Source organism: Zonotrichia leucophrys, chromosome 26 (assembly GCF_028769735.1).
Source record: "Zonotrichia leucophrys gambelii isolate GWCS_2022_RI chromosome 26, RI_Zleu_2.0, whole genome shotgun sequence".
NCBI classification, from domain to species: domain Eukaryota; kingdom Metazoa; phylum Chordata; class Aves; order Passeriformes; family Passerellidae; genus Zonotrichia; species Zonotrichia leucophrys.
The window spans coordinates 3,660,571-3,686,771 of NC_088195.1; the positions used below are offsets into that span (position 1 = coordinate 3,660,571).

General features: G+C 32.4%; 1 protein-coding gene across 2 annotated transcripts; it reads right to left on the reverse strand.

The window, feature by feature from the left end:
* Positions 1 to 1,170: 1,170 nt before the first annotated feature.
* NUCKS1 (nuclear casein kinase and cyclin dependent kinase substrate 1) lies at positions 1,171 to 25,938 on the reverse strand. 2 transcript variants are annotated; one of them, XM_064733022.1, is made up of 8 exons: positions 25,647 to 25,938; positions 15,767 to 15,816; positions 11,732 to 11,837; positions 9,529 to 9,584; positions 9,133 to 9,285; positions 6,539 to 6,691; positions 3,669 to 3,815; positions 1,171 to 1,678 (listed from the first exon to the last, which is right to left on the reverse strand). In XM_064733022.1, the coding sequence occupies exons 1-8, from the start codon at positions 25,661 to 25,663 to the stop codon at positions 1,479 to 1,481; spliced, it is 882 nt and encodes a 293-aa protein (XP_064589092.1). In that variant the 5' UTR covers positions 25,664 to 25,938; the 3' UTR covers positions 1,171 to 1,478. The 2 variants fall into 2 exon arrangements, with proteins under 2 accessions (XP_064589092.1, XP_064589091.1); XM_064733021.1 differs by having other exon boundaries at positions 3,669 to 3,818; positions 25,647 to 25,937.
* Positions 25,939 to 26,201: the final 263 nt, after the last annotated feature.

The window sequence follows — 26,201 nt, forward strand, 5'->3', positions numbered from 1 at the left end:
AAGAGTTTTCTATCCAGCAGAGACAAAACATCTGAAGGATTTTTTATAAAATCCAAGACATTGGAGCATCTCAGAATTTCTTGATTGTTTTCCATGAAAAACGTGTCTAAATCCAAAATCCACAGGATTCCTCCCTGTGCTCCATCCTCTGGAATTATTTTTGCTGAGATTAAACTCATCTTAAATCTGTTCAAACAAAACTTGATTATTTTTTTTTCTCTCCATATATTTCAAATACAGAATAATAATTTTAAACAGCTCTTACCAGCACTGGGGAAAAAAAATCTAATTCTACTTGAGGATTTGTAAATATGGTTTTTTTTTTTTCCACAGATCAGTCTCAAACCTTATTGCTTCACAACTGCAGTATCCCTTGGGAAAAAAATAAAATAAAATATTGGAAAAAATCATATATTGAATAGAAATCGAATATTGAAAAAAAAATCCAATATTGAAAAAAATCCAGTATTGAATAGAATCCAATATTGAATAGAAATCCAATATTAGAAATCCAATATTGAATAGAAATCCAATATTGAATAGAAATCCAATATTAGAAATCCAATATTGAATAGAAATCCAATATTAGAAATCCAATATTGAATAGAAATCCAATATTAGAAATCCAATATTAGAAATCCAATATTAGAAATCCAATATTGAATAGAAATCCAATATTAGAAATCCAATATTGAATAGAAATCCAATATTAGAAATCCAATATTGAATAGAAATCCAATATTAGAAATCCAATATTGAATAGAAATCCAATATTAGAAATCCAATATTGAATAGAAATCCAATATTAGAAATCCAATATTGAAAGAAATCCAATATTAGAAATCCAATATTAGAAATCCAATAGAAATCCAATATTGAATAGAAATCCAATATTGAAAAAAAACCCAATATTAGAAATCCAATACTGAATAGAAATCCAATATTGAATAGAAATCCAATATTAGAAATCCAATATTAGAAATCCAATATTGAATAGAAATCCAATATTAGAAATCCAATATTAGAAATCCAATATTGAATAGAAATCCAATACTGAATAGAAATCCAATATTAGAAATCCAATATTGAATAGAAATCCAATATTGAATAAAAATCCAATATTGAAAAAAAATCAAATATTGAATAAAAATCAAATCTGGAATAAAAATCCAATATTGAATGGTTTGTTCTAATTTGTCTCCAATGGCTTTTCAGATTTGGCAGGGAGGGAGAACAGAATGGCCAACAGAGACCATTTTAATTTGAAAATCTCACTGCAGAGAAAGGTTTTTCTCTTATTAAAAAAGAATTTCCCTGGATTACCCAGCTGAAAACAAAGCCAGCATTCAAAACCACAGCCTGTGTTCTACCCCTAAGTGTTGTTTTCTTTTCCTTTTTCTTTTTTTTTTTCCTCTTTTTTTTTTTTAAACAAAGATTTTTTTTCTTTTTTTTTTCTTTTCCCTCTCAATTGCTTTTTTTTAATCTTCACCAGAGGGTGCTTCATCTTCAGAGCCCTCATCTCCTGATTTTTCTGGTGCAGGGCTGGTGGATTTTTTCTTTTCTGGGGGACTTTCAGGTTCTTCATCCTCTTCTTTTGGGGATGGGGTTTTTTCTTTTGTTGCCTTGGAAGCTGTGGGACGACCTGCCTTCCCTTTGCCTTTCACTGGGCTGGGGGTCACTGGAAAAAGAAAAATTTTGTAAAATTTAGAAGCAGCAAAAAAAGGAAAAAAAAAAAAAACACCCCAAAAAAATGAGATTTTTAAATAATTCAAAAAAATCCCCCTAAAAAAATTGAGATTTTTAAATAATTCAAAAAAATCGCCCCCAAAAAAATGAGATTTTTAAATAATTCAAAAAAATCCCCCCAAAAAAATGAGATTTTTAAATAATTCAAAAAACTCCCCCAAAAAATGAGATTTTTAAATAATTCCAAAAAATGAGATTTTTAAATAATTCAAAAAATGAGATTTTTAAATAATTCAAAAAAATCCCCCCCCAAAAAAATGAGATTTTTAAATAATTCAAAAAAATGAGATTTTTAAATAATTCAAAAAAATCCCCCCCAAAAAAATGAGATTTTTAAATAATTCAAAAAAATCCCCCCCAAAAAAATGAGATTTTTAAATAATTCAAAAAAATGAGATTTTTAAATAATTCAAAAAACTCCCCTCAAAAAAATGAGATTTTTAAATAATTCAAAAAAATCCCACCAAAAAAATGAGATTTTTAAATAATTCAAAAAACTCCCCCCCCAAAAAAATGAGATTTTTAAATAATTCAAAAAAATCCCCCCCAAAAAATGAGATTTTTAAATAATTCAAAAAAATCCCAAAAAATGAGATTTTTAAATAATTCAAAAAACTCCCCAAAAATGAGATTTTTAAATAATTCAAAAAATCCCCCCAAAAAAATGAGATTTTTAAATAATTCAAAAAACTCCCCCCAAAAAAATGAGATTTTTAAATAATTCAAAAAACTCCCCCCAAAAAAATGAGATTTTTAAATAATTCAAAAAACTCCCCCCAAAAAAATGAGATTTTTAAATAATTCAAAAAATCCCCCCAAAAAAGAGATTTTTAAAATTCAAAAAATCCCAAAAATGAGATTTTTAAATAATTCAAAAAACTCCCCTCAAAAAAATGAGATTTTTAAATAATTCAAAAGAATCCCACCAAAAAATGAGATTTTTAAATAATTCAAAAAACTCCCCCCAAAAAAATGAGATTTTTAAATAATTCAAAAAAATCGCCCCCAAAAAAATGAGATTTTTAAATAATTCAAAAAAATCCCCCCCAAAAAAATGAGATATTTTAAATAATTCAAAAAACTCCCCCCCAAAAAATGAGATTTTTAAATAATTCAAAAAAATCCCCCCCAAAAAAATGAGATTTTTAAATAATTCAAAAAACTCCCCAAAAATGAGATTTTTAAATAATTCAGAAGTTTGGATATACCCACACAGTGGTTTTAGCATTGCTAATTAAAGGTGAAGAGCAATTTAATTGAACAATCTCATTATCTCTTATTTTGGGGTTTTTTGGGGTTTTTATTTTGGGTTTTTTTCCTTGCAAAAAATCCATAATAAATCCATTTCCCACCACACCCAACAAAAGCAATTTTACAATTTCTTTACAATTTCTTTACAATTTCTCCTCCCTGTTGGCCATACCCACACAGTGCTTTTAGCATTCCTAATTAAAGATGAAAAGCAATTTAATGAGATTTTAAAGGTGTTTAATTATTTTAATTTTTTAATTTTTTAATTGTGTTTAATTGCTGGATGTGACATCAGAAATGGACACAGCTCTTGTCCAACATTGCTGTTATAATTTGAATTTCCTGCAGAAATGCATCCAGTTTTCCTCTGGTTTCACAAATTGTTGTTATTTGGCTGTGAGACACAAAAAGTCAGAATTGGCAGGGAAAGTTTTTCCTGAGTTTTTATTCATATTTTTTAATTCTTCATTTAGAAATTGATTAAAAGAATTAAAACCAGCTCATTATTCCATCCTGCTGCTTTCAATAATTTGGTTTTTCCAATATTTTTGTGAACCTCAAGATTTCAACCCAACCTCTGCAGCAAAAAGAAAATGAGGATTTTTAAATTGAATAATTGAATTAAAATAATTAAATTTAAATTAAATATTTTCAATTAAATACAAACTCACCTGTAGCCTTTAGCCTGGGCTTGGGCATTTTCTTTTCTTTCCTCTCTGGTTTGGATTTCTTGGAAACTTTCTTGTTTTTCTTTTTTGAGCTGCCATAGTCACTGTCATCATCATCCTCCATCAGGAAATCTTCATCACTGCCTGAATCTGCTGGAAAAAGAAGGAAATTTCAATTTTTTTGGGAAAAAAAAAACAAAAAAGAAGGAAAAATCCAGCTGGGATTGCCAGTGAAATTGTGGATAAACTCTGATTTTGTGGGTTTGCATTTGGGGGTTTTTACAGCAGCAATGCCACAGAGATAGAAAAAAGCAAAAAAAAAATAATTGAGAAGTTTATAATTAAAATTTAGGGCTGCTTAATAGATCTAGAAAAAAAAATTAAAAATTTAAAATTGAAAAAGAAATAGATCTCTGGAAAACACACACTCACATCCATGGAATAAAACAAAATTATCTGCAAGGAAAAGGCACCAAGGTGAATTTTCTTGTCTTACACATTCTTACAGATTCATTGAGTGAACTTTTTAGTTATTTAAATTTTCAGTTTATATCCTAAAATCTGGTGTTGAACTTTAAAAACTTTTGATTGCAAAAATTCCAAAGCACTTTTGAAGCACTGGGTTATCTCCCACCAACCAAGCTTGGAGGACAATAAATCAAATTCATGACAGATTCCAACTTTCAAGTTACCACAGCCACATTAATATAATTTAAATATTTGATGACTTAAATCTGACCCATTTTAGGCATTTGTGAAGATAAATTTTGTGAGATTGCAATAATTCCACAGCACTGGGTTATCTCCCACCAACCAAGCTTGTGGGACAATAAATGCAAATTCATGACAGATTCCAACTTTCAAATCACAGAAAATTACCACAGCCACATTAATATAATTTAAATATTTGATGACTTAAATCTGACCCATTTTAGCCATTTGTGAAGATAAATTTTGTGAGACTGCCATAATTCCACAGCACTTTTGAAGCACTGGGTTATCTCCCACCAACCAAACTTGGAGGACAATAAATCAAATTCATGACAGATTCCAACTCTCAAATCACATAAAATTGCCACAGCCACATTAATATAATTTAAGTATTTGATGACTTGAATCTGACCCATTTTAGCCATTTGTGAAGATAAATTTTGTGAGACTGCAAAAATTCCACAGCACTGGGTTATCTCCCACCAACCAAGCTTGTGGGACAATAAATGGTGCAAATCCATGAGGGGTTCCATCTTTCACATCACAGAAAGTTGCCACATTTATATAATTTTAAGTATTTGATGACTTAAATCTCATTCTGGATAAAAAGCAAGGATGGGATTAACAGATTTACCCATTTGTGAAGATAAATTTTGTGAGACTGCAATAATTCCAAATCACTGTTGAAGCACTGGGTTATCTCCCACCAACCAAGCTTGGATCAACAATAAATGGCACAAATTCATGACAGATTCCAACTTTCAAATCACAGAAAATTACCACAGCCACATTAATATAATTTAAGTATTTGATGACTTAAATCTGACCTATTTTACCCATTTGTGAAGATAAATTTTGTGAGACTGCCATAATTCCAAATCACTTTTGAAGCACTGGGTTATTTTCCACTGTACATCACCAACCAAGCTTGTGGGACAATAAATGGTGCAAATCCATGAGGGGTTCCCACTTTCAAATCACAGAAAATTGCCACAGCCACATTAATATAATTTAAGTATTTGATGACTTAAATCTGACCCATTTTACCCATTTGTGAAGATAAATTTTGTGAGACTGCAATAATTCCACAGCACTGGGTTATCTCCCACCAACCAAGCTTGTGAGACAATAAATCAAATTTATGACAGATTCCAACTCTCAAATTACATAAAATTACCACAGCCACATTAATATAATTTAATTATTTGATGACTTGAATCTTACCAATTTTAGGCATTTGTGAAGATAAATTTTGTGAGATTGCAAAAATTCCAAATCACTTTTGAAGCACTGGGTTATCTCCCACTAACTAAACTTGGAGGACCAATAAATGGCACAAATTCATGACAGATTCCAACTTTCAAGTTGCCACAGCCACATTAATATAATTTTAAGTATTTGATGACTTAAATCTCATTCTGGATAAAAAGCAAGGATAGGATTAACAGATTTACCCATTTGTGAAGATAAATTTTGTGGGACACAAATTTTGTGAGACTGCAAAAAATCCACAACCAAGCTTGTGGGACAATAAATGCAAATTCATGAGGGGTTCCCACTTTCAAATCACAGAAAATTGCCACAGCCACATTAATATAATTTAAATATTTGATGACTTAAATCTGACCCATTTTAGGCATTTGTGAAGATAAATTTTGTGGGACTGAAATAATTCCAAATCACTTTTGAAGCACTGGGTTATCTCCCACCAACCAAGCTTGGAGGAACAATAAATGGTGGCAATTCATGAGGGGTTCCAACTTTCAAATCACAGAAAATTACCACAGCCACATTAATATAATTTAAGTATTTGATGACTTGAATCTGACCCATTTTAGGCATTTGTGAAGATAAATTTTGTGGGACACAAATTTTGTGAGACTGCAATAATTCCAAATCACTTTTGAAGCACTGGGTTATTTTCCACTGTACATCACCAAGCTTGGAGGACAATAAATGGTGCAAATTCATGACAAATTCCAACTTTCAAGTTACCACAGCCACATTAATATAATTTAAGTATTTGATGACTTAAATCTGACCCATTTTAGCCATTTGTGAAGATAAATTTTGTGGGACACCACACAAATTTTGCTGCAAATTTGGAGCACACCAATGAAAATGAGGAGCCCAATTCCCCCCCTCAGTGCCCACTGACTCACTCTCCTGGAACTGAGCTTCATCCTCCTCCTGCTCCTCCTCCTCACTGCCCACATCCTCCAGCAGCATCTCCCTCTGCTTGGAGGCAGCTTTGGAGGCCGCCTGGCGCTGCTGACGGACATTTTTGTGATCTTCCTTCTCATCCTCGCTGTCCTCTGCAGGAAAACACCAAAATTGGGTAAGAGAAGAGGAAAAAACTCCCCCAGAGGCAGCAAAATGGTTTGAGGGGTTTTATGGAGGGTTGGAACACTCACTGGGTACTGGGGGAGAATTCAAAATCATCAGTACCCACCCAACTAAGATGCTCTGCAAAATAAGTGATTTTTTTTCTTTTTTTCCTCTTTTTTTCTTTTTTCCTCTTTTTTTCCCCCTTTTTTCCTCATTTTTCTCTTTTTTTCCTCTTTTTTCCTCATTTTTTTCCTCTTCTTTTTCCCTCTTTTTTTTTCTTTTTTTCCTCTTTTTTCCCTTTTTTCCTCATTTTTTTCCCCTCTTTTTTTCCTCTTTTTTCCCTCATTTTTTCCTTTTCTTTTCCTCTTTTTTTCCCTCATTTTTTTCCTTTTCTTTTCCTCTTTTTTTCCCTCATTTTTTTCCTTTTCTTTTCCTCTTTTTTCCCTCATTTTTTTCCTTTTCTATTCCTCTTTTTTCCCCTCATTTTTTCCTTTTTTTTCCTCTTTTTTCCCTCATTTTTTTCCTTTTTTTTCCCTCTTTTTTTCCCTCATTTTTTTCCTTTTTTTTCCCTCTTTTTTTCCCTCATTTTTTTCCTTTTTTTTCCCTCTTTTTTTCCTCTTTTTTCCCTTTTTTCCCCTCTTTTTTTTTCTCTTTTTCCTTTTTTCCTCATTTTTTCCTTTTTTTCCCCATTTTTTCCTCATTTTTCTCCTTTTTTCCTCTTCCCTCCCTCTTTTCTCCCCCCTTTTTTCCCCATTTTTCTCCCTCTTTTTTCCTTTTCTTCCTTTTTTTCCCCTTTTTCCTCATTTTTTCCTCATTTTTCTCCTTTTTTTCCTTTTTCCTCTTTTTTTCCTCCTTTTTTTCCTTTTTTTCCTTTTTCCTCTTTTTTTTTCTCCTTTTTTTCCTCTTTTTCTCCTCTTTTTACCCCTCTTTTTTTTCCTCTTTTTTCCCCATTTTTCCTCTTTTTTTTCCCTTTTTTCCTCTTTTTTTCTCCTTTTTTCTGCTTTTTTTCCTCTTTCCCCCCTCTTTTTTTTCCCCCTTTTTCCCCATTTTTCCTGGTTTTTTTTTTCTTTTTTTCCTCTTTTTCCTCTTTTTTTTTTTTTTTTCCTCTTTTTCCCCCTTTTCCTTTTTTTCCTTTTTTCTCCTTTTTTCCCCATTTTTCTCCTTTTTTCCTCTTTTCCTCCCCTCTTTTTTTCCCCCTTTCTTCCTCTTTTCTCCTTTTCTTCCTCCTTTTTTTCCTCATTTTTTTCCTCTTTTCTCTCCCCTTTCTCCTCTTTTTTTCCCTTTTTTCCCCATTTTTTTCTCCTTTTTTTCCTCTTTTTTCCTCTTTTTTTTTGTCATTTTATTTCCTCTTTTCCCCCCTTTTTTTTCCTTTTTTTTCCCTCTTTTTTCCCCATTTTTTTTCTCCTTTTCTTCCTCCTTTTTTTCCTCATTTTTTTCCTTTTTTCCTCTGTTTTTTCCCCTCTTTTCCCCATTTTTTCCTCTTTTTTCCCCATTTTTTCCCCATTTTTCCTCTTTTTTTTCCTTTTTTCCTCTTTTTTCCCCATTTTTCCTCTTTTTTTTTCCTTTTTTCCCTCTTTTTTCCCCCATTTTTCCTCTTTTCTTTTCCCCATTTTTCCTCTTTTCTTTTCCCCATTTTTCCTCTTTTCTTTTCCTCATTTTTCCTCTTTTCTTTTCCCCTTTTTTCCTCTTTTTTCCCCACTTTTCCTTCTTTCTTTTCCCATTTTTCCTCTTTTCTTTTCCCATTTTTCCTCCTTTTTTCCCCATTTTTCCTCTTTTTTTTTCCTTTTTTTCCTCCTTTTTTCCTCCTTTTTTCCCCATTTTTCCTCTTTTTTTTCCCCTTTTTCCTCTCTTTTTTCCCCCATTTTTCCTCTTTTTTTTCCCCATTTTTCCTCTTTTTTTCCCCTTTTTTTTCCTCTTTTTTCCCCATTTTTCCTCTTTTTTCCCCATTTTTCCTCATTTTTTCCCCATTTTTCCTCTTTTCTTTCCCCATTTTTCCTCTTTTTTTTTTCCTTTTTTTCCTCCATTTTTCCTCTTTTTTTCCCCATTTTTCCTCTTTTTTTCCCCCTTTTTCCTTCTTTTTTTCCCCATTTTTCCTCTTTTTTTTTCCCCATTTTTCCTCTTTTTTTTCCCCATTTTTCCTCTTTTCTTTCCCCATTTTTCCTCTTTTTTTTTCCTTTTTTTCCTCTTTTTTCCTCCTTTTTTCCCCATTTTTCCTCTTTTTTTTTTCCTTTTTTCCCTCTTTTTTTCCCCATTTTTCCTCTTTTTTTTCCCCATTTTTCCTCTTTTTTTTCCCCATTTTTCCTCTTTTCTTTCCCCATTTTTCCTCTTTTTTTTTCCTTTTTTTTCCCCATTTTTTCTCTTTTTTTTTCTTTTTCTCCTCTTTTTTTCCCCTTTTTTTCCCCATTTTTCCTCATTTTTCCCCTGTTACCTGCAGGCCTTTTCCTGGATTTGGAGGCTGCTCTCTTGTTCTTGTCTGCTTTGGCCTTTTTTCCTTTTTTGCTTTTTTGGGAGCTCTCGTAGTCGCTGTCGGCTTTGCCATCATCGGCTCCTACATCATCATCCTCACTGCCAAAATCCTCATCTGCAAGGAAAAACCACCAAAATGCAGATTTTTCAATTTTTTCTGCATAAAAACTACAGAGAAATGATCAATCTATCTAAATTTTACACCATCATCACATAACACAAAAAAAAAATAAAATTATCCCAAAGCAATGTATGACTTAAATCAAAAATAAATCAAAATAATTTAATTTTTGTCTCAAATTCTACTCCTGAACTGTCACAGATGTGATTTAAAAAATCAGGATAATGCTGTCATTACCTGCTGAGTGTGAATCATCTTTCTTGGTCTTCACATCTTTGTCTTCTGAGTCCTCACTGCAAACACAAAGATAAATCTGAATATTTGTCCCAGATTTATTTCAGTCCCTCTTGTGTGGAAAATAAAAAATTGTAAAGAGAAAATGATGTCCAAGCTGAGAATTTTTAATTTTTTCTGGACATGCTTCAGGATTAATCAGCTGGCTGTGGAGTTGTCATGGTTGGGAAGATTTCAAATTTTTTTTTTTTTTAAATTAAAAAAAAAAAATAAAAAAATTTATTTTTCCGCATTTTTCTCCTTTTTTTCCTCTTTTCCCCCCCTCTTTTTTTCTCCTTTTCTTCCTCTTTTTTCCTCTTTTTTTTTAATTTTAAAATTTTAAAATTTTAAATTTTTTTAAATTTAATTTAAATTTTTTTTTAAATTAAAAAAAAAAAAAAATTAAATGTAAGGGAAAACAGAGGACATGGTGTTAAGTACAGGTTTGGGCAGAATATCACAGGTAAAGTGTTTCGAATCTTTTATCAAATTCAAATTTCAAATAAAAATTCAAATTTTTAATCCCAGAAAAAATTCAATCAGGAAATAATCAGATTGAGGTGAAGCAACCCATAAGGTTTCCACTTAAATTACAATTCTGAGGGTTTATATGCAATCTATAAATGAAATTAAGATTTTTAAGTCAGCACTTGTATTTATGTCATTGTTGAAATTCTTGCTCTTAATTTATATATTTATATTTCTTGCTCTTAATTATATATATTTATATTTCTCAAATGATAATTTCATTCATTTAGAAAATAAAAGACATTTTGGGGTGACACAACAAGAACCTCAAGAACTTTCAGAACCAGCATCCCTGAAGCTGAAATTGAAAATATTATTTATTAAATATAAAAAATAATAATAAAATAAATAATTATATTATTTATTTAAATTATTATATTTAATAATAATTAAATATAAAAAATAATATTAAAAAATATTATTTTAAAGGTCTTGTGGCAATCATTTGGGGCACTGCAAAATGGAGATTTTAAAGGAAAATTTCATTTTTCAGCAGAGCAGCACTGAGGAGCAACTCCCAAAATCATAAATTCAAATCCCAAAGCAGGTTCTGTTTATGGATGACCCAAAATGAGGAATAAAGAGGCAGAAAATTTCCAGATATCCCCAATCCCTGGCACCTCAGATGCCAATTTTGGTGCCCAAATCCCATTTTTAGTGATGGATAAGGGTTTCCCACTCCCCACACACACAGGAAATGTTACCAAAAAATCAAATTTTTTATTTTTACCTGTCCTCCTGAGAATTCTTCCCAGATCTCCTTGCCAGAAATTGAAATTTTAACCACAAATGTCTCCTGCCCTCAATCCCTGGCACCTCAGGATGCCAATTTTGGTGCCCAAATCCCATTTTTAGTGATGGATAAGGGTTTCCCACTCCCCACACACACAGGAAATGTTACCAAAAAATCAAATTTTTTATTTTTACCTGTTCTCCTGAGAATTCTTCCCAGATCTCCATCCCAGAAAAATAAATTGAGATTTTAAGCTCTCATGGGGAAATGAGCACCTCAGGATGCCAATTTTGGTGCCCAAATCCCATTTTTAGTGATGGATAAGGGTTTCCCACTCCCCACACACACAGGAAATGTTACCAAAAAATCAAATTTTTTTATTTTTACCTGTCCTCCTGAGAATTCATCCCAGAAATAGAAATTGAGATTTTAACCTCTCATGGGGAAATGAGCACCTCAGGATGCCAATTTTTGTGCCCAAATCCCATTTTTAGTGATGGACAAGAATTTCCCACACGATTTCTGTCTCACCTCAGTGTCTCAGCCCCCAATCCCACACACAGGAAATGTTACCAAAAAATCAAATTTTTTATTTTTACCTGTCCTCCTGAGAATTCATCCCAGAAATAGAAATTGAAATTGAGATTTTAACCTCTCTTGGGGAAATGAGCACCTCAGGGATGCCCTGAGAGGCTGCACCTGAGGTGCCAATTTTGGTGCCCAAATCCCATTTTTAGTGATGGACAAGAATTTCCCACACAATTTCTGTCTCCCCTCAATGTCACTGCAAGCCCACTCCTCACACACAGGAAATGTTACCAAAAAATCCAATTTGGAATTAAAATTTTAATTTGGCATAAAATTTTAATTTGGCATAAAATTTGGCATAAAAATAAAATTTTTTACCTGTCCTCCTGCGAGTTCTTGCCAGATCTCCTCTTGTTTTTGGCCTCTCGGGGAGATGAGCGGATTTTCTTGGAGGGGGGCCCTGAATCTCTTCCATAATCATCGTCTGCAAAAATTCAATTTGGGATTTGGAAAAACTCAGCCCCAGTAAATCCCACACAGCTCAAATTCAACATTTCACCCACAGCAAAAAGAAAAAATTTCATAAAGAAAAAAAATTTCATTTCAAGGAAATGGGGAGAGAAGCAAAGTTCTGGGTGAAATCACAGATTGGAGCTTTGCTTGTGACAGTGAAAAAATGGCACAGGAAAAGGACACAGGGTTTGTTTTGAATTTAGTGATTTTATAAATTCATTCAAATTTGGATTTTAGATGTATTATTTAGATTTAGATGTATATTTTATAGATTTTAGATGTATTATTTAGATTTAGGTGTATATTCTATAGATTTTAGATGTATTATTTAGATGTTTATTATATAGATTTTAGATGTATTATTTAGATTTAGATGTATATTCTATAGATTTTAGATGTATTATTTAGATTTTAGATGTATTATTTAGATTTAGATGTATATTATATAGATTTTAGATGTATTATTTAGATTTAGGTGTATATTCTATAGATTTTAGATGTATTATTTAGATTTTAGATGTATTATTTAGATTTAGATGTATATTATATAGATTTTAGATGTATTATTTAGATTTTAGATGCATTATTTAGATTTAGGTGTATATTATATAGATTTTAAATGTATTATTTAGATTTAGGTGTATATTATATAGATTTTCGATGTATTATTTAGATTTTAGATGTATTATTTAGATGCATATTCTACAGATTTTAGATGTATTATTTAGATTTTAGATGCATTATTTAGATGCATATTCTACAGATTTTAGATGTATTATTTAGATTTTAGATGTATTATTTAGATTTAGATGTATATTCTATAGATTTTAGATGTATTATTTAGATTTAGATGTATATTATATAGATTTTAAATGCATTATTTAGATTTAGATGTATATTCTATAGATTTTAGATGCATTATTTAGATTTAGATGTATATTCTATAGATTTTAGATATATTATTTAGATTTAGATGTATTATTTAGATTTAGGGTTAAATCTAAATAATTAGATTTAAATCTATTAAATCTAATAGATTAATCTAATAGATTAATCTAATTATCTAAATAATTTAAATCTATTATTTAGATTTAGATGTATATTCTATAGATTTTAGATGTATTATTTAGCTTTAGATGTATATTATTTAGATTTTAGATGTATTATTTAGATTTAGATGTATTATTTAGATTTAGATGTATATTATATAGATTTTAGATGTATTATTTAGATTTAGATGTATATTATTTAGATTTTAGATGTATTATTTAGATTTAAATGTATATTCTATAGATTTTAGATGTATTATTTAGATTTAGATGTATTATTTAGATTTAGATGTATATTCTACAGATTTTAGATGTATTATTTAGATTTACATGTATATTATATAGATTTCAGATGTATTATTTAGATTTTAGATGTATTATTTAGATTTAGATGCATTATTTAGATTTAGGGTTAAATCTAAATAATTAGATTTAAATCTATTAAATCTAATAGATTAATCTAATAGATTAATCTAATTATCTAAATAATTTAAATCTATTATTTAGATTTAGATGTATATTCTATAGATTTTAGATGCATTATTTAGATTTAGATGTATATTCTATAGATTTTAGATGCATTATTTAGATTTAGATGTATATTCTATAGATTTTAGATGCATTATTTAGATTTAGATGTATATTCTATAGATTTTAGATGTATTATTTAGATTTAGGTGTATATTATATAGATTTTAGATGTATTATTTAGATTTAGGTGTATATTATATAGATTTTAGATATATTATTTAGATTTAGATGTATATTACATAGATTTCAGATGTATTATTTAGATTTAGAAGTATTATTTAGATTTAGGTATATATTCTATAGATTTCAAATGTATTATTTAGATTTTAGATGTATTATCTAGATTTAGATGTATATTCTACAGATTTTAGATGTATTATTTAGATTTAGATGCATTATTTAGATTTAGGGTTAAATCTAAATAATTAGATTTAAATCTATTAAATCTAATAGATTAATCTAATAGATTAATCTAATAGATTAATCTAATTATCTAAATAATTTAAATCTATTATTTAGATTTAGATGTATTATTTAGATTTAGATGTATATTATACAGATTTTAGATGTATTATTTAGATTTAGATGTATATTATTTAGATTTTAGATGTATTATTTAGATTTCTGCATGGCTCTATATTATTTATTTTATATATAATATATTTTATATAACATGTATATTATATAATTAATTAATATATATATTATATATGCTAATTTATATATATATATATGTATATATATATATATATATATTATATTATTTTACAAATGGGATCCAAAATTTTAATTCAGAAATTACATTTTTACCAAATGTGATCCAGCAATATTTTGATAATTCACACAGATTAGATTATTTTAGAAATGGGATCCAGAAATGTTCATCCACACAGATTTTATTATTTTTAAAATGAGATCCAAAATTTTAATTCAGAAATTACATTTTTACCAAATGTGATCCAGCAATATTTTGATAATTCTTACAGGTTATATTATTTTACAAATGGGATCCAGAAATTCACAGAAATTCCATTTTTTCCAAATGTGATCCAGGAATATTTTATTAATTCATACAGATTGTATTAATTTAGATTGGGATCCAGAATTTTAATTCAAAATTCCATTTTTCCCAAATGTGACCCAGCACTATTTTGTTAATTCACACAGATTAGATTATTTTAGAAATGGGATCCAGAAATGTTCATCCACACAGATTTTATTATTTTTAAAATGAGATCCAAAATTTGAATTCAGAAATTCCATTTTTACCAAATGCAATCCAGCAATATTTTGGTAATTCACACAGATTATTTTAGAAATCACATTTTTTAGAAATGGGATCCAGAAATGTTAACTCACACAGATTTTATTATTTTTAAAATGAGATCCAGAATTTGAATTCAAAATTCCATTTTTCCAAATGTGATCCAGCACTATTTTATTAATTCACACAAATTCCATTATTTTACAATTGAGTTCCAGAATTTTAATTCACACAGATTATATTATTTTAGAAATGGGTTTCACAACTTTAATTCAGATATTCATTTTTTTCCAAATGTGATCCAGCAATATTTTGATAATTCTTATTATTATATATATCTATATTACATATATATATATATATATATATATGTTATATTATTTTACAAATGGGATCCAAAATTTAATTCAGAAATTCCATTTTTTTAAATGTGACCCAGCAATATTTTATTAATTCATACAGATTGCATTAATTTAGATTGGGATCCAGAATTTTAATTCAAAATTCCATTTTTTCCAAATGTGATCCAGCAATATTTTGATAATTCACACAGATTATATCATTTTAGAAATGGCTTTCAGAATTTGAATTCAGAAATTCCATTTTTTCCAAATGTGATCCAGCCATATTTCATTAATCCACACAAATTCCATTACTTTAGAATGGAATCCATGATTTTAATTCCCATTTTTTCCAGATGTAACCCAGCACTATTTAACTCACACAAATGATATTTTTTTAATTCCAATCCCCCCTAAATTCCTGATGCTGTGGGCTCAACCAGAGCCATAAAATAAATCAAAATCACATTTTTCTGTGCAAAAAGTGGCACCAAGGAGCCCCAGAACAGAGCATTAAATAAAAATAAAAATAAAAATAAAAATAAAAATAAAAATAAAAATATTTCCATCACCATTGTTGCTTTAACACAAACCAGATGAGAATAATTTGATTTTCAAACTCCTCAGAGCTGCAGCTGAGGATGGGATGAGAAGCAGAATATTCATTAAAATGCATGGGAATAATGAGGAAATTCAGGAAAAAAATGGAATTTACCAGCATCATCTGATTCCTGAAACTGGGAGTAATCCACCACCTTCCTGTTCCTGTGAAAGGAGAAAAAATCAGAATTAATACTGGAGTTTTAAGGAATAAAAAATGTCAAAATCTTTTATTTAGAGCTGCATTTGGAGCCCAAAAATATCCCAAAAAAACTTGGATAATTCAGCAACCTCTGCAGTCAGAATGAACACAATGTGTAATTAATAATTAATTAATCCATATTAATATACTTATTAATATAAATATCCCAAAAACTTTGATAATTCAGCAACTTTTGCAGTCAGAATGAACACAATGTGTAATTAATAATTAATTAATCCATATTAATATACTTATTAATATAAATATCCCAAAAACTTTGATAATTCAGCAACCTCTGCAGTCAGAATGAACACAATGTGTAATTAATACTTAATTAATCAGTATTAATATACTTATTAATGTATTTTAATAAGTATATTAAAGCATAAATAGCATTTTCCTGAGGAGATTTTATAATAATCTGGATTGCAGCCTCAGAATATAAATATTATTTTTGATAAATACACAAAAAAGAAAAAATTTGGAATTAATTCCTTCAGGGTTGCTGAAGTTTTAAGGAATAAAAAATGTCAAAATCTTTTATTTAGAGCTGCATTTGGAGCCCAAAAATATCCCAAAAAAACTTTGATAATTCAGCAACTTTTGCAGTCAGAATGAACACAATGTGTAATTAATATTTAATTAATCAGTATTAATATACTTATTAATAAATATCCCAAAAAGTTTGATAATTCAGACACCTCTGCAGCCAGAATGAACACAATGTTAATTATTACTTAATTAATCAGTATTAATATACTTACTAATGTAATTAAATAAATATATTAAAGCATAAATAATATTTTCCTGAGGAGATTTTACAATAATCTAGATTAGAACCTCAGAATATAAATATTCTTTTTGATAAATACACAAAGGAGAAAAAATTAGGAATTAATTCCTTCAGGGTTACTGAAGTTTTAAGGAATAAAAAATGTAATAAAAAAAATCTTTTATTTAGATTTCTTTTATTGCATTTGGAGCCCAAAAATATTCCAAAAAACTTTGATAATTCAGCAACCTCTGCAGCCAGAATGAACACAATGTGTAATTAATAATTAATTAATCAGTATTAATATACTTATTAATATAAATATTCCAAAAAAACTTTGATAATTCAGCAACCTCTGCAGTCAGAATGAACACAATGTGTAATTAATACTTAATTAATCAGTATTAATATACTTATTAATGTACTTAAATAAATATATTAAAGCATAAATATTATTTTCCTGAGGAGATTTTTATAATAATCTGGATTAGAGCCTCAGAATATAAATATTATTTTTGATAAATACACAAAGGAGAAAAAATTTGGAATTAATTCCTTCAGGGCTACTGAAGTTTTAAGGAATAAAAAATGTCAAAATCTTTTATTTAGATTTCTTTTATTGCATTTGGAGCCCAAAAATATCCCAAAAAAACTTTGATAATTCAGCAACTTTTGCAGTCAGAATGAACACAGTGTGTAATTAATAATTAATCAGTATTAATATACTTATTAATGTACTTAAATAAATATATTAAAGCATAAATAGCATTTTCCTGAGGAGATTTTATAATAATCTGGATTGCTGTCTCAGAATATAAATATTATTTTTGATAAATACACAAAAAAGAAAAAATTAGGAATTAATTCCTTCAGGGTTATTGAAGTTTTAAGGAATAAAAAATGTCAAAATATTTTATTTAGAGCTGCATTTGGAGCCCAAAAATATCCCAAAAAAACTTTGATAATTCAGCAACCTCTGCAGTCAGAATGAACACAATGTGTAATTAATAATTAATTAATCCATATTAATATACTTATTAATATAAATATCCCAAAAACTTTGATAATTCAGACACCTCTGCAGTCAGAATGAACACAATGTGTAATTAATATTTAATCAGTATTAATATACTTATTAATGTACTTAAATAAATATATTAAAATATTATTTTCCTGAGGAGATTTTTATAATAATCTGGATTGCTGTCTCAGAATATAAATATTATTTTTGATAAATACACAAAGAAGAAAAAATTAGGAATTTATCACTTTAGGGCTACTGAAGTTTTAAGGAATAAAAAAAGTCAAAATCTTTTATTTAGATTTCTTTTATTGCATTTGGAGCCCAAAAATATCCCAAAAAAACTTTGATAATTCAGCAACTTTTGCAGTCAGAATGAACACAAAGGATATGTGTAATTAATAATTAATTAATCAATATTAATAGAGCTCCAAAATGGAATTGGTGGGGATTTTATCAGCACCTTGTCCAAAAAATCCCAATTCTTTTATTGATAAATTATCAAATCCCAGCTCTTTTATTGATAAATTATCAAATCCCAGCTCTTTATTGATAAATGATCAAATCCCAATTCTTTTATTGATAAATTATCAAATTTCAGCTCTTTTACTGATAAATTTTCATATCCCAACTTTTATTGATAAAATATCAAATCCCAATTTTTTATTGATAAAATATCAAATCCCAACTCTTTTTATTGATAAATTATCAAATCCCAACTCTTTTATTGATAAATTATCAAATCCCAGCTCTTTATTGATAAAGTATCAAATCCCAATTCTTTTATTGATAAATTATCAAATCCCAACTCTTTTATTGATAAATTATCAAATCCCAACTCTTATTGACAAGATATCAAATCCCAGCTGTTTAATTGACAAAGTATCAAAACCCAATTTTTTATTGACAAAATATAAAAATCCCAACTCTTTTTACTGATAAATTATCAAATCCCAACTCTTATTGATAAATTATCAAATTCCAACTCTTTTATTGATAAATTATCAAATCCCAGCTCTTTTTATTGATAAAGTATAAAAATCTCTATTTTTTATTGATAAATTATCAAATCCCAGCTGTTCTATTGATAAAGTATCAAACCCCAACTCTTTTATTGACAAGTGCATATAAAGTAAATTTAAAGTGTATATAAAGAAAATATAAAATATTAACAATATTAAATATAAATAAATATATAAAAATACATATACATATATATGTATATGTATTGTATGTATACACACATATATAAATATATATAAATACATATAAATGTAAACAAATATAAAAATATATAAGTATATATAACTAAATACAAAGTATATATAAAGTATAGGGTATCTAAAGTGTATATTAAGTATACTGTATATAAAGTAAATATAAAGTGTATATAAAGTGAATATAAAATATTAACAATATTAAATATATATAAATATATTAAATACATATACATACATATGTATATATGTATATGTATTATATGTATACACATATATATAAATATATATATAAATACATATAAATGTAAACAAATATAAAAATATAAGTATATATAAAGTATATATAAAGTATATATAAGTAAATATAAAGTATATATAAGTATATATAAAGTATATATAAAGAATATATAAAGAATATACAAAGAATATATAAAGTATAGTGTATATAAAGTGTATATAAAGTATACTGTATATAAAGTAAATTTAAAGTGTATATAAAGTAAATATAAAATATTAACAATATTAAATATATATAAATATATAAAATACATATACATATATATGTATATATACATATATATGCATTATATGTATATATATATGTATAATACATATATATAAATATATATATACATAGAAATGTAAACCAATATAAAAGTATATATAAAGTGTACATAAAGTATATATAAATATTAACAATAGTAAATATATATAAATATATAAAAATACATATACATGTATATGTGTGTGTATACATATATATGTATAATACATATATATAAATATATAAATACATATAAATGTAAACCAATATAAAAGTATATGTAAAGTATATGTAAAGTACATGTAAAGTATATATAAAGTATATGTAAAGTATATGTAAAGTACATGTAAAGTATATATAAAGTATAGTGTATATAAAGTGTAAAGTGTATATAAAGTGTATATAGAGTGTATCTAAAGTGTATCTAAAGTAAATATAAAGTATAAAATATTAACAATATTAAATATATATAAATAAAAATACATATACATATATATGTATAGGTGTATACATATATATATATGTATTATATGTATATACATATATATAAATATATATAAAAGTAAACCAATATAAAAGTATATATAAAGTATATATAAAGTATAGTGTATATAAAGTAAATTTGAAGTGTATATAAAGTAAATATAAAATATTAACAATATTAAATATATATAAATATATAAATATATAAAAATACATATATATGCATATGTATATACGTATATATGTATATATATGTATTATATGTATATACATGTATATATGTATGATACATATGTATAAATATATATAAATACATATAAATGTAAACCAATATAAAAGTGTATATAAAGTGTATATAAAGTGTATATAAAGTGTATATAAAGTGTATATAAAGTGTATATAAAGTGTATATAAAGTGTATATAAAGTGTATATAAAGTGTATATAAAGTGTATATAAAGTATTAACAATATTAAATATATATAAATATATATTAAAAATATTATATATATATATTTTAAAAGATATAAATAATGGCTCCAAGCATTTAATTGAATTTTCCCAATAAGCAGCCCAAGCTCTTTGCAGAACTTCAGCAGATTTACCCAAGAGCTGCAGAAATTCAGTAATTTCAGCTTTTTCATTTTCACTCCTTGCCTTTTCCTAACACTCAGTCTCAGGTCAATTTTCTCAACAAGCAGAGTAAAACCTGGAAATTTAGGATGGATTTTCTGAATTTCACTGCTTTAGGGGCACAAAAATTCAACCATAAAACCATCAGAAAACACCAATAAATTCAAAGAGCACTGACTGGAGGAAAACTCTACATCTCACCCTGATGAAAAACTTTTCACCAGGCTTCCATTTCACCAAAAATCAGCAAAAAACTTAATTCCAGTATTAATTTATGAATGGATTTAAATCTCTGTGCAGGGTTTTCTGGCTAGCAGAGCAATATAATGTATTTATATTGAATATTTAGTGAATATTTCCCTTTTTTCCCCTGCAAGGGTTATCAAATCCAGGAATTAAGGCACTGATGCATCCATCAGGTCAAATTTTCACAACAAGCAGAGTAAAATCTTGAGATTTAGGATGGATTTTCTGAATTTCACTGCTTTAGGGGCACAAAAATTCAACCATAAATCAGCAGAAAACACCAATAAATTCAAAGAGCACTGACTGGAGGAAAACTCTACATTAAAGAATTTTCACTTTTCCATTTCACCAAAAATCAGCAAAAAATTTCATTCCAGCATTAATTTATGAATGGATTTAAATCTCTGTGCAGGGTTTTCTGGCTAGCAGAGCAATATAATGTATTTATACTGAATATTTAGTGAATATTTCCCTTTTTTCCCCTGCAAGGGTTATCAAATCCAGGAATTAAGGCACTGATGCATCCATCAGGTCAAATTTTCACAACAAGCAGAGTAAAAATGTGAGATTTAGGATGGATTTTCTGAATTTCACTGCTTTAGGTGCACAAAAATTCAACCATAAACCAACAGAAAACACCAATAAATTCAAAGAGGAAAACTCTACATTAAAGAATTTTTCACTTTTCCATTTCCCAAAAATCAGCAAAAAAAATTCATTCCAGCATTAAAAAATTCATTAATTTATGAATGGATTTAAATCTCTGTGCAGGGTTTCTAGTTAGCAGAGCAATATAATGTATTTATACTGAATATTTAGTGAATATTTCCCTTTTTTCCCCTGCAAGGGTTATCAAACCCAGGAGATAAGGCACTGATGCATCCATCAGGTCAAATTTTCACAACAAGCAGAGTAAAAATGTGAGATTTAGGATGGATTTTCTGAATTTCACTGCTTTAGGTGCACAAAAATTCAACCATAAACCAACAGAAAACACCAATAAATTCAAAGAGCACTGACTGGAGGAAAACTCTACATTAAAGAATCTTCACTTTTCCATTTTTCCAAAAATCAGCAAAAAAATTTCATTCCAGCATTAAAAAATTCATTAATTTATGAATGGATTTAAATCTCTGTGCAGGGTTTCTAGTTAGCAGAGCAATATAATGTATTTATATTGAATATTTAGTGAATATTTCCCTTTTTTCCTGTGCAAGGGTTATCAAACCCAGGAGATAAGGCACTGCTGCATCCATCAGATCAAATTTTCACAACAAGCAGAGTAAAATCTTGAGATTTAGGATGGATTTGATGAATTTCACTGCTTTAGGTGCACAAAAATTCAACCATAAACCAGCAGAAAACACCAATAAATTCAAAGAGCACTGACTGGAGGAAAACTCCACATCCAAGAATTTTTCACTTTTCCATTTTTCCAAAAATCAGCAAAAAAAATTCATTCCAGTGTTAAAAAATTCATTAATTTATGAATGGATTTAAATCTCTGTGCAGGGTTTTCTGGCTAGCAGAGCAATATAATGTATTTATATTGAATATTTAGTGAATATTTCCCTTTTTTCCCCTGCAAGGATTATCAAATCCAGGAATTAAGGCACTGCTGCATCTGTCCTGCCCTGTGCCTGGAGGTTTTGTGCTCCTGCTGGATTTTGTTTTATTTTATTGTATTATTTTCTTGCACAGCAGAGCCTGAGAGCAGAGACCTCTCCCAACATTCCAGCAGTGGACAGAGGTGGTTTATTTGAATTTTATTTTTTTTTTAAACTCTCATAAAAATATTTCATTTCAAGCTCAGAAGCTTTGCTTTTAAAGAATTTTATTTAAAGATTGCTTTTCCTCCTTACCTGGAGGAAATCTCCAGCACTGATTTGGGAGCTCACCCATCCCTGAGCCACTCCTGGGTTCCATTTGTATTTTAAATTATGAGAGATATTACTGAAACACAAATGCTGTCATCTCTAAATGTACAGACATGGCTTTGTCACAATTAATTTGTATTTTTTAGTTAAATTAAATTAGGCAAGGCACCAAACATCCACAGCCCAACTGGGAATAAAATCCCAACTGGGAATAGAATCAAATCCCAACTGGGAATAGAATCAAACCCCAACCAATCACCTGAGACTGAGGAAATTCCAAAGCATGACAAGAACACCTCTGCTATAAATCAATTTAAATCAGAGTTCACTCTTTTGTCACCTCCTTGGTAAAGGTTTGACACACAAGGGAATCACAGAATATCTGAGAGGGGAAAAATTCACAGGGATCATCCAGAGCAGCTCCTGGCTCTGCACAGACACCCCAAAATCCCATCCTGGGCATCCCTGGCAGCAATGTGCAAACTCTGCTGCAGCTCTGTGGCTGTGCCCATTCCCTGGGCAGTGCCCAGCATCATCTTAGATAAGAAATATCCCAAATATTCCCCAAATACCCACCCTGACACAGCTCCAGCCCTTCCCTTCCCTGTGCCACACATCCCCAAACCCACCCCGCTCCATCCCAGCCCACACCCAGCAATGTCCAAACTCTCCTGGAGCTCTGTGGTTGTGCCCATTCCCTGGGCAGCTCCCAGCATCTTCTTGGATAAGAAATATCCCAAATATTCCCCAAACACCCACCCTGACACAGCTCCAGCGCTTCCCTCAGGCACCACATCCCCAAAGTCACCACAATCCATCCAAGCCCACCCAGCAATGTCCAAACTCTGCTGCAGCTCTGTGGTTGTGCCCATTCCCTGGGCACACTGGGCAGTGCCCAGCATCCTCTGAGAGAAGAAATATCCCAAATACTGAGGGAATATTCCCCAAATATCCACCCTGACACAGCTCCAGTGCTTCCCTCAGGCACCACATCCCCACATCCACCCTGCTCCATCTGAGCCCACCGAGCAATGTCCAAACTCTGCTGGAGCTCTGTGGCTGTGCCCAGTCCCTGGGCAGTGCCCAGCATCATCTTAGATAAGAAATATCCCAAATATTCCCCAAATACCCACCCTGACACAGCTCCAGCGCTTCCCTCAGGCACCACATCCCCAAAGTCACCACGCTCCATCCCAGCCCACAACCAGCAATGACCAAACTCTGCTGGAGCTCTGTGGCTGTGCCCATTCCCTGGGCACACTGAGCAGTGCCCAGCATCTTCTTGGATAAGAAATATCCCAAATACTTCCCCAAATATCCACCCTGACACAGCTCCAGCCCTTCCCTCAGGCACCACATCCCCAAAGTCACCAGGCTCCATCCCACCCGACACCCAGCAATGACCAAACTCTGCTGCAGCTCTGTGGCTGTGCCCATTCCCTGGGCACACTGGGCAGTGCCAGCATCATCTTAGATAAGAAATATCCCAAATATTCCCCAAACACCCACCCTGACACAGCTCCAGCGCTTCCCTCAGGCACCACATCCCCAAACCCACCAGACTCCATCTGAGCCCACCCAGCAATGACCAAACTCTGCTGCAGCTCTGTGGCCGTGCCCATTCCCTGGGGAACCTTGGTAGTGCTCAGCACCCTCTGAGAGAAGAAATATCCCAAATACTGAGGGAATATACAGAGGGAATATTTCTTCACTCTGTTTCTTCCTTCTGAGGGAAGAAATAGTCCTCAAACACCCACCCTGACACAGCTCCAGCCCTTCCCTCAGGCACCATCTCCCTGTGCCACACATCCCCAAATCCACCAGGCTCCATCCGAGCCCACCCAGCAATGTCCAAACTCTCCTGGAGCTCTGTGGCTGTGCCCATTCCCTGAGGAGCTTGGACAGTGCCCAGCACCCTCTGAGGGCAAAAATGTCCCAAATACTGAGGGAATATTCCCCAAATATCCACCCTGACACAGCTCCAGCGCTTCCCTCAGGCACCACATCCCCAAACCCACCACGCTCCATCCGAGCCCACCCAGCAATGTCCAAACTCTCCTGGAGCTCTGTGGTTGTGCCCAGTCCCTGGGCAGCTCCCAGCACCCTCTGAGGGAAGAAATATCCCAAATACTGAGGGAATATTCCCCAAATATCCACCGTGACACAGCTCCAGCCCTTCCCTTCCCCGTGCACACATCCCCAAATCCACCAGGCTCCATCCGAGCCCACCCAGCAATGTCCAAACTCTCCTGGAGCTCTGTGGTTGTGCCCATTCCCTGAGGGAAGAAATATCCCAAATACTGAGGGAATATTCCCCAAATACCCACCGTGACACAGCTCCAGCCCTTCCCTTCCCCATGCCGCACATCCCCAAACCCACCCCGCTCCATCCCACCCCTCAAACCCCGGCCACCCCCCACAAACCCACCTCGCCAGCACAGCCCGGCTGCCAAACGCTCAGAAATAAAAGAAAAAGACAGCAAACAGCGGCGGGAAGGCGATGGCGGAGCGCGCAGCCGGCCGGGCGGGCGGAGCAGGGCGTGAAGGCAGCGGCGCTCGCACCGAGGGGGCGGCTCCCGGCGGCTCCTCCCCTACGCGTGGTTCCCCATGCACAGCCCCCGTGCCCCGGACCCTCGCCGGATGGCACCGCGTCCCCTCCCCCGGCAGCGTGCTCGGCCCGGCCCCGCCGCCCGGAGGGGGCCGCGGATGGCGGCCAGAGCGGCGCCCGCCCCGCGCCAAGTGGGTCACGGCGGCGGCGGCGGTGAAAAAAATTCGCTTTTCCCCCGTTACAAAATGTGGGACAGCGGCCGCGGGGCAGCCCCGCCGCGGCCCCTCGGCTGCGGGAGAGCGGCGCGGGGAGAAATGCGGCGGGGATGGCGGTGGCCGTGCCAAGTTAGCGGGGGGGAAACAAGGGGAAATAGAGGAGAAACCCGCACGGCCTGCCCCGAGCGAGGCCTGCCCGCCCTGCCCTGCGCGGGTTCGGCCCGCCGGCACTCACCTGACGGGCCGCGACATCCTCCCGGTGCTGCGGGCCGCGCGGGGCCGGGCGCGGAGCTAACGGGGACGCTGAGGCCGCCGGGGCCGCTGAGGCCGCCCGGAGCGAGCGGGAGCGCTGGGCCCAGCGCCTCAGGCCGCGCCTGCGGAGCCGCCGCTCCCCCGTCAGGCGCCGCCGCCGCCCCCGGTGCCGCTCCCCGATGCCGGCCCCGGCGCCGATCGCGGTGTCGCTCCCCGATCCCGCTGGCTGTGCCGGTGTCGGTGCCGGACCCGCTCCCGCCGCTCCCCCCCGCAAAATGGTCGCGCTCGCCCCGCCGAGAGGACGCGAGCGGGGGGGCGGTACCGCCGACCCCGCCGGCCACGCCCCCCTCCGCCGCTGATTGGTTATAAACAACGAGAGCTCGCACCCCATTGGTTCGTTCGAACCATCACGGCGCGCAGGGCCCGCCCACTGTCCCCGCGGGGAGGGCGGGCAGCGCGGCCCGCACGCGGGAGAGCCCCGGCGGCAGATTCGCCACGGGCTCCCGGTGTTACCGCGGCTCCTCCGCGCCCCGTCCCG